Genomic DNA, 10,268 nt, shown 5'->3' with positions numbered 1-10,268 from the left:
GAAAAAGACAGAGTTGTAATCAAGTCATCACAAGCCATCACAAGTCATCACAAGTTGTCACAAGTCATCACAAGTCATCGCAAGCCATCACAAGTCATCGCAAGCCATGACAAGTCATCACAAGTCATCACAAGTAAGTATAAGTCATCACAAGTCGTCACAAGTCCTCACAAGTCGTCACAAGTCATCATTAGTCATCATAAGTCGTCACAAGTAAGCTTAAGTCATCACAAGTCATCACAACTTCACAAGTCATCCATAGAGTCATGCAGCCTCAAATCAAGTCAGAGGCTATTCAAATGAGCAGTGACTAAGTCATTCGTTTCTTATTGTTTATCCTTTGTTACTTGTGACCTTGCTTGCAAATTGACTTGTGATTGACTTGTGATCGACTTGTGATTGACTAGTGATTTGACTTGTGATTTGACTTGTGATTGACTTTGATTGACTTGTGATTGACTTGTGATTGGACTTGTGATTTGACTTAAGATTGACTTGTGATTGACTGGTGATGAGCTTGTGATGGACTTGTGATTGGCTCATTACAAGTCTGGCCGAAAAAAAGATCAATGCTATAAAACCTGGCTGCTGTCTTCATGATTGTATACACGTGTGAAGGTGACATTTCTTAGGTAATTCCTTTCCATCCCCTTGTCCACCCATCGACCTCAACTTCTGCATCGTCGCCTTTTCAAGTAGTATTGTTTTAAAGATATTGGAAAATAATTAAAAAGCTTCAAACATTTTCCCCACAGAAAATAATCTTAATCACGAGTGCATTGTACACTTTCAGATAAGTCTGCTTGGCTTGGAGTGTTGAGTTTCTGTGTCTGCATTATTAAAAGAAAATCGAATCTCTTGAAAGAGACAAGAAACCCACAAAATGTGAAACTGCCCAAAGTTTTAATGTTCATGATAACATCAAGGTGTCCTGTTTCCCATTTCCAAACGTTCTTATGTGGTATACATCGGAGAAATTACTTTTTCATCTTTTCAGTCGCAGTTGTCTTCATATTTTCTTTAATAGCTCTTGGTTTTTTTCTAATAATATAACTCTTTGTTTTCACATAGTTTCATTTCTCTGCTGCTGTGTTTCATTTTAAAATAATAATAAAGGAGCTGAAACTATTCATAGGATGGGATTTGTATCAGGTTGATGTAAATTCAATATTGGGTTTTTGTCTTCACAGGCTTCTTAGTTTTTACAAACGCTGTATACTTAGTGTTGTTCTCGAGTTCTAGTAAGAAAACAATTTACAAACAACTTAATTGGGACTCGAACCCATAACCTCCTGCTTACTAGTGCAGATGTCTTACCACTCGTCACTCGACCAACGAGGGTGGGGGTTCGAATCTAATATAGCAGCAGGTACTGCAACCAAACTAGTATGTGATTTTTTTTTCTTCTCACTAGCACACGAACAGCATTAAGTATAAAGTGTTTGTAAAAATTTTGTTGGTGAAGAGCAAAACCCATTAAATATTGAAGCTGAAACTGTTTACTGATGTATTGCCACGAATGCCCATCTTAAACACTATTTTTTAAAATTTACAATAAGAACATCCCGTCAAAGACAGTATCTGAGAGAAAAAACGCTGATAAGCTTAACCAAAGTCATTTAATTGTATAGCAATATCTGATAAAACTATGTACGGAACAGGGTGAGGGCTATCTGTAAAATCTAGTGCAATCTAAGTTGGTTCAACAGGCATGTACACGTAACATGCGTCATGATCAAGGGCGGATCCGGGGGGGGGGGGGGCCAAAGGGGGCCATGGCCCCCCCCCCCCCCCCAAAAAAAACGAAACCATTTTTTTTTTTTTTTATGTGACATTGCAATAAAGGCAGGCAATGAGTACACCACCATCTTTTCCTCAAAAAAACATTGGTTAAAGTGGTCAGAAATTGCCTCAGATCGCACCACAGAGCATCTAGAATCCAAAAAAATTTCGGGGCCCTTAAGCGGGCCCCGAACCCCACGCCGTAATTTTTTTGACCCACTTTTTGGGGGGACCAAAAAATTTTTTTGGGCCCCCCCCCCCAAATTGTGTTCTGGATCCGCCCCTGGTCATGATGTGTGTATCATACAAAGATGTATGTTTCAAATTATGAGAAGAGAACAAGTGTTTGGACACAAGCATGTGCTCAGTAATACAGTGATTGTGGAGTAGCTTCTGTTCTAGTTACATGTAGGTGCAGTTGATTCCAAATGAGACGTTGTGCTTTGTCAGGAGCAGGTGCCGTCCCATTTCATGGCAAAAAGGCAATAAAAATAGAAAGAATTTTAATGTGAATTGAAAGTAAACTTAGAAACTGCTGAAGGGATCTAAAAAACGTGTCAACAAATGTATAGATACAAATGTGCTTGCCAATCCTCCACTCCCCCCTCCCCCATTTTATTTGATAACAAAGAAAAGCACGAAGTAGAGCTGCAAATAATATTTCACAATTATGTAGATTGATTTAAGTTATAGTTGCTTAGGTTACTCTACAGGGCAAGTCAGAAAAAAACGAAACCCAAATGTTGCGATCATTGTTTGAGTGAAGTTCTGCATGTAGCACTTGCAAAATCTAGGATATGAAAGCCCAATTCATAAGCTTTCTTTCAGTACAAGACTCATTCAAATCACTCAGGTACTTTTCAAGTTACAGAATTTTAAACACAACCACCGTTTTTTAACAGGGGTGTGAGTGGAGCTCTAAAAAAATAGCTGAAAATAGCTGAACCTACGAGCACAAGGCCCATGCGGCGTGGGGTCCGGGAAAATTACAAAAACAATTCACACACATCCCTATGTGAAATGTTTTCGTTTTGCTCCAAGAACGCTTACCTTTTTTTTGTGATCTGTGGACAGAACTAAATGGTGGTTGTGTTTACAATTCCGTAACTTGAAAGTACATGAGTGATTTGAATGATTCTTGTACTGAAAGAAAGCTTATTAATTGGGCTTTCATATCCTAGATTTTGATAGTGCTACATGCAGAACTTCATAAAAAAAATTGGTCCTGCCATTTGGGTTTCCTCTTTTTTGACTCGCCTGTATACAAAAGGAAATGTTTTTCTTCTGGTAATGGTTGATATAGAAATATTTTTTTTAAATCAGGAAAAATAATATTTACATTATCAAAACTATTCTATCTAAAAACAACTATTCTATATAAAATATATCTTCTGCACAATCAAGGAATTTCTAGACTATACAGCATCAACAAAAATTGAAAAGTTCATGAAACTATCTTTACAGTTTTGCCATTTTATTTGCCAGATTTTCCATCTTTTATTAAGCCTGCTGTGCATTTTGCTGTGTTTATGTCCTGAAATAATGGAAATGTATCGTTTATCTACATTTACTTAGAATCATATCAACTGTAATAATAGAAGTCATCCTTCTTGATGATTTAAGGGGTTTTCCTTTTTTTTTTAAATTTATTTATTTGTGTGTTTTACTTGAGTATGAACAGATGTCATAACAATCATGTTTAAAGGGAATATACATCATTGGCTTTTGCTGTAATTTTTAGAAATGAACTATTTGGTGGGGTTGGTATAATAGATCAAACATTGTTACACTGACATGTTTGAAGTTTTGTGTTCGAAAATGCTGGAAAAACCATGAAAAACAAAAATGTTCAAGTAGTCTGGCTCCCTGACTCCACTAAATATAAAATGGATCAATTTACAGATGCCGGAAACTTGTAAGGTAAGGGTACCAGCCTAGCTGGCCTACACCCGTTCATGAACATGTAACCAATAGAACACAAAATTTGGACTGAATAAATGGTAAATTTGAAACAGTAGTAAAAAAATAGTTAGGTTTTTCCAACGGGGGTCGGCCGACCACCGCTGGAAATTTTTACAAAAATACCCTTTTCTTGAAAATGACTTCACACCTGGTGCCATAATTTTACAGGATGCTTTAGACTGTCATTTACCAACATCCTATTAAGGTATTTCGTAAAAACTTGGTAGTTTTATTTTTCGATGTTTGCAAATGTTGTATATTCCCTTTAACTTGGGCTTATTTCATTGATGGAGATCTATCTGCTATATATGAATGGAACTGGATTAACAATTTAATAGACGGTATTCACGAGGCAGCCATTTTTTATCATGTTCCCTGAATCTATTTAACAGATTGTATACTGTTCAATGGAATAGTGCCAGACTATTTTATGATCGGAGGGCGTGCCAAGCCTCACTTTCAGTTTTTTCTTTAAATGTGGCTTAAAACATTAGGGTATGTTTAATCACAAATTTTAAATTATTCATCCGAGCAGACTGGTATTAAATTGAAATGAAATTGTATTCGTTGCTTTCATTTGAAATGTACTCGCAAGTTCAAAAAATGAGGAATTTACCTTGCTTTCAATTTAAAATGGCAAACTCGTGAAAAAAGTTTATAATGCAGTTCCATGCAAACTGTCTCCCATATACATGTGGTATTTGGTTGAGTTATAAAACAGGGTCCTTGAAAAGGAAATACAGCAATATCCCTACACTTTTTAAGGGCAAAATTAATTGAAAACAAGGGATATACATGTAGGTTAACTTTTTTGGTTTTTGTTTGGTTAACATGTGCACTTACTCATAGGAGCCAGGTGGGTATAAGGGCAAATAATTATTATGCCATTGGAAAGCACACATGTAAACATAGAATGTCTGAACTCTGAATATTAATTTTTTTTCGCTCTGTAGGCCTTAATGTTCAAGGTGTTGTGACTACCAGTTACATTTAGATAGGTTTTTTCACACATAAAGGTGCTGGTACCCCCTTCCGTATTCATCATTAGCATGTGTACTATAATGGTTGAGATGCTGGTATGTTTTTTTCCCCCTCCAGACTTCCATGTAGTTATCATACGAGAGAGGAACAAGAAATAATGTTATTCTAGATGCAAGCCAGTTTGAAAAGAGACAATAAAAATCTTACATGTAATTATTCATCCAAAAAGCGGAGTGGATTTAATATCAGTTATATTAAATGTGTAGTCCAGTTCATGAACCTATTCATAAGGAAGGTTTTTTTAAATTTCATTTTAGTTGATAAAATTAGCCTGTATATTGTATTTTGCAAGCAGTGTATTTAACAGCACGTAATGCAATTTTTGAAGAGTTTTAGCAAGCAGTGAATTTTACGAGAAATGCATTTCAGCGAACAAATTAAATACATGTAACACGAGTGAAAATTCAACCAATGAAGATGCAGCTGCGGCATTTATTAGTCACCGTCAGTCGCTAGAGGTCGCTCTTCGCTCTTCATAATGTAACCTTTGCGCAGTGTCTCGAGCTTTTTCCCGCGCTTTTGTCACGGATACCAGAGACGAACGTGGTTAGAAGAATTTTCATAATGCCACACACGTCACCCGACTGTTTGTTGACCGACGGTCAAGTTTGCAGACTTATTTGTGGTAAACGGGTTACATCGACAATGGATTGGATGAGTAATCGTTCCAGACAATGGCAACTACGCAAGCATGCAGATCCACAACTACGGTAGGTATTTGATAGGGAAAATCGGGTCGTGTCCCGACACATTTTGTGAAGGCCCTGTGTAGGTTGTGTCTTTTTTCATTGACTACCGGAATCGCTTGAATTCTGCTTGTCCAAATGCGTCCGACAGTGGATTTTAAAACTCGTTGGGTGTCGGTATTCTTTACCGCACATCTTGCATTTCAGGGGCTTTCTGTCGGAATGAACGAGTGAGTGTGTCTTGAGGTAGCTGCTGTAGGCAAACCTCGCCCCGCACTGCGGGCATTGGTACGGCCGCTCCCCCGTGTGCACTCGCAGGTGACTGCGGAGATTCTGCGCGCACGTGAACGTCTTCTTGCAGTGGCGGCATTTGTAGGGCGCCTCGCCCGTGTGTATGCGCCTGTGGCTGGTCAGGTTGGAGCTCTGAGAGAACGCCGCGTCGCACTCGCTGCATTTGAAGGGTTTCTCCCCAGTGTGGATGCGCATGTGCTGCTTGAGCGAGTAATTGAACCTGAACCCCTTCCCGCATTCTTGACATTGGTGACGGTGGCCATCTTTGACACCCTCGCTCTGCTGTATACCGCCTCTCACTTTCCCGCGCTTTTTACTCGGTGTCGAGGACGGGTGCATTTTATCCACGTGCATTTGCAGCCCGCCCTCTCTTTTGAATTTCATCTTGCAGACCTTGCACTTGAACGGCCTGTCGCGCTGGTGGCTTTTCTCGTGCGTTTTGCAAGGCCCCTTCTGGTTGAACTCGCGGTCGCAGAAGTTGCACTTGTACGTAACGGGCACCCTTGCGTGGTGGCTCATGTGAAGTTTAAACCCCTTCAAGTACTTGAACTGCTTGTTGCAGGGCTCGCATTTGTAGGGGTTGTGGCCCGTGTGAACGCGGAGATGTGTTTTGAGATTACTTGCTTCCGCGAAGCGTTTGTCGCAGTGACTACAAGCGTAGGGCTTTTCTCCCGTGTGAACGCGCACGTGTTTCTCCAGATTAGCGCTACTAGTGAAAGTCTTCTCGCACCTTTCGCACGTAAATCTGTCAGACTTTCTGCTGCCGTTTACCATCGCTAAACGATCGCTAGTTTTGGACGCCCTCTTCTGTTTTGTCCCTTTAGCTTCCTGTGAGCGCAATTTCCATTGTCGATGTGACATCATTTGAAATTTAGCCACCGGTTTTCTCTGACGTTGCCGGCGGGGCCGACCGCGGCCGCGGGTCTTCTCGGGCAGCTTTTTGAACTTTCCACTCGCTCTCTTTTCGGCGTCCTTTTCGCTGATGTGATTATTGGTAAAGACTGTCACTTGCTCTCCTTCAGATAGTGTCGAAAACTCTGCATCTTTATGTCCATTGACTATTTCTTCACAAGGATTCTTTGTGGAAACCTCCTCTGTTTCCTCTTTCTCCATCTTAGGTGCAAATTCTTTCTTGATATGCCCATTGCGTGAAGGAAAGTCCTCTCCACGGTGCTTAACCAGCGACTTTGTGCCTGTCTCATCACGGGGCGGAAGTCTGAACTTGAGATACCGCAACTGGTGGCTGAGTTTGTGTGATGCGTAGCGCCTGAACGTCCTGAACCTCCAACCACACAGGCGGCAGAAGAAAACCCGACGGTGGAATCCTCTACGGCTGTTTGCGGCAGGATCTTCCTTGCGATTGACACACTTCAATTGCCACTTGAGCACTTCAGAAGACGAGAGTTTCAGGATAGGCAAACGGTCGTCGAATTGAACATCTGGGTTTTCTGCTTGGCTCCGCCAATCACTGCGCCGGGCTACCAAAGGTGTTTCCACGTGCTGGCGTTTGCATACGATGCATGTTTTGCTGATATTAAGATCTGAAAAGCAAGAACAAACACAACACTCTACACAAGTTTGTCGGGGACAAATAATCGGAAGAAATCCGCATGTTTCTCCGTGCACGTGATGGTGTTCAACTAGTTTGAAAGCCAAAAAAAAAAGGACGAGCATGGAAACTCTGTATAAATTATACGATACTGTCTTATAAATATAAATATGCTGCATAAAGCATAACGTCCAAAGGTTTCAAAGGGCAAACCAATATTATGTCAGTCTAGTGTGAAAATCAAAACCTTTCTTATCTGTTTTTATTTACATCGTAATGTAAAAAAAAAAATGTATACCGTTTAATTTCTCTTTCTCTATCCATGATGGTTCAAACTCTGTACGATTCAACCCCAGAACCAACTCCTCGTCTTGACCTATGACCTTGGTGGTGACGTAAAAGATATTCCCCCTGCATTGGTAGGCTGCCATGTTGACTTCTGACCACGACGCATAGGTAGAGGTCACGTGACGTAGCCAGTCGGTCCTGGAGCCGTCGCAAAAGCTGTGCAGATGGCAACACTTGCCGCCGCAATATATCTGTGTTATTGGGGGAAAGGTCATTAATAACTCGAGCAGCCTTAAGAACATTAATAATGGCGAATTGATGACGGGAACCAGTCTACCCGACGGGAACCAGTCTGTACCCTGCGAGAACTGAATTTTTTTCGGGTTGCAGATAATTCGAATTTGTAAAATAAATAAACTCATTCAATAAATAAGTCTCATTCAAAGTGACTAGCATTTTTATTGCTAGAAAAATGACTGGAAATGAAACACGGAAATAGCACGGATTATCACTGAAGTTAACAAATTTGACTGAGATCTTACGTGTGGAAATTATAATGGTTCTAAATACACAAGCTCTTAAAGGCATACAGGATCATTTGGTGTTCACTAGCGGCATTTTGTTCGTTTCCAATAATAACACCAATCAAAATCAAAAGTTAAAAACCTAACCTGTTGAACTTTCAGCTCAGTGCATTACACTTTTTGAGGAAACCTCGAAAAGACATCTTCATTTTTCTCGACGCAATGCAAAGGTTTTCTGTTGACAGCACAACCGTCGCGAGGAAATGATGATAATTACATCTCTTTTTTTGAAAATGACAGTAAACCAAACTTAAGCACAACGATTTCACAGAATGCTTGATTCTATTGTTTACTATAACAATCAAGTAGGGTATTTCATAATTTGGTAGTTTGATCCTATATATGCCTTGACTAGCACAATACTGTAACCCAATACCGGGAAAGGAATGAAGAACAACTAATAAGTCATGCAAAATAATGTTTACCTCCCAAGTATTTGTAAACGGCCATGGATTGGTCTTCTCGGTGCACCTGTCGAGAGGGATGATCTTCCCTTCAAGAGGTCCGAATCGCACCCCTGATTCGATGGGATGCACGGCCCACACTCCCCGGGCCTTGCTTCTGCCTCCACGGCACACGTACAAGCAGTGCGGTCCCATGACCGTGTCCTCTTCCCGAATGTTCTTATTTGGGGCAAATTGCTAATATCATCTTTGCCAGTTTCCCGACGTACTTCTAAAAGACTTGTTAATTCTTGAGTAGAGTTCCCCGCGTCCAGGGCCTGTGTCGTTTCAGATCTGTTTTTGTTTTCCTCGTAGATGGATTATGTTGCAGTTTTGTCGACACTGATCTGGTCTAATTGCACAAAAGGTAATTGCCGGTTGTATGATTGGATGAGACAATCTTGCCGAAAGTTTTGTTCTGAAAAAAAAAGAAATTAGATAGATAGAAACTACAGGTTGCACTTGCAAGAACCTAACGAGAAAAAACTGTCCGATGGCATCAGTTAACATATCGCAGAATAGAGTGACCGTTATGAATATTAGCTTTTACAAATTATTTTTTAAGAATTGATTCCGTTTTTGAAAGAAAATAATATTACCACATATTCTGATCGCGGCTGTAATTTTTTTCCAAGCTTGAAAACGAAATGAGTTTGATACAAGAATCTGAAAATCGTGAATGAAATATTGCACTAATAATAATGCCACGAAAACTAGACCAACTCGATTCCAATATCAATACGATGGATCATAATTATTCATGTCACCGCCCGGCCAATTAGGATGTCACACGTGGCTGACTGCGGCATGCGTCGTGTTTGTGGTGTACACACATTCTTCGGTTGACCTTTTGTTTTAAACATGGCACCCGGCGGCCGCGATAGCGCCATTTCCTCTGCATGTGTATTTCCTCCTATTGGTGTCTGGGTTTTGTTCCCGGCAAGTTTGCACTCACTTTCGGGCCAACCTCGAAAAGTTTCAGCCCGGCAAGTTTGTCCCTCGGCATTCAAAATACCAAAACCCAAGAAGCACAGTGAAATTCCGAACATCTAATGTCAGTTCCCGCCTAAAACTGTCCCATGAAGGGGTCCCAGACGAAGATTTGTCACCCATGACTGTCTCAACCAACATGCAGGCGTGCAGACGAAGAGTTTATAAACAATAATCACTGGAGCTTGATTTTATGAGGACAAAACTTTCACTCACCGTGTTTTTGTAGACGCCGCTCCTCAATCAGACTTGAATGTGCGGGCAACCTCAGCTAGCAGGAGATCCCTTGACCGACTTTTAACACCAAACTAACTTGAAAATCACGGCCTAACGTGGAACATTAACATCAGTGATGATACATCGCAAGGATCGCGCCATGCACAGCGCATACAGCATGGATAGAGGTCATGGCCTGCTGAGTGAAAACGCGGATGTGCGTCGTTACTTTCTTTCCCCCGCGGACAGTTGGGACGGTCGCGATTATCTTAAAGGGCTCTGCATTCTTGTTGTAAACATATTATAATATAATGGCATAATAAAAGTTGTTTTCACACATGCCACTTTTAATTTGTTTCTATATGACGGTGAGAGTTATCTCAAAATGTTTCATGTTTTACATTGTGGTCCAAACGTCATTGCATTTTTTTTCTTC

At 40.6% G+C, this 10,268-nt stretch overlaps 1 protein-coding gene across 1 annotated transcript; it reads right to left on the bottom strand.

Moving 5' to 3' along the window:
• Window positions 1-4,311: 4,311 nt before the first annotated feature.
• Window positions 4,312-10,167, bottom strand: LOC119730187 (zinc finger protein 492-like). The gene is made up of 4 exons (XM_038202973.1): window positions 9,833-10,167; window positions 8,609-9,044; window positions 7,610-7,850; window positions 4,312-7,303 (listed from the first exon to the last, which is right to left on the bottom strand). Exons 2-4 carry the CDS (start codon window positions 8,780-8,782, stop codon window positions 5,571-5,573), a joined length of 2,148 nt encoding a protein of 715 aa, XP_038058901.1. The 5' UTR covers window positions 8,783-9,044; window positions 9,833-10,167; the 3' UTR covers window positions 4,312-5,570.
• Window positions 10,168-10,268: the final 101 nt, after the last annotated feature.

Source organism: Patiria miniata, unplaced genomic scaffold (assembly GCF_015706575.1).
Source record: "Patiria miniata isolate m_02_andy unplaced genomic scaffold, ASM1570657v1 HiC_scaffold_22, whole genome shotgun sequence".
In the NCBI taxonomy this organism is placed as follows: domain Eukaryota; kingdom Metazoa; phylum Echinodermata; class Asteroidea; order Valvatida; family Asterinidae; genus Patiria; species Patiria miniata.
The sequence above is the reverse complement of the archived record's forward strand: the minus strand, read 5'-3'. Positions and strand labels throughout refer to the sequence as shown.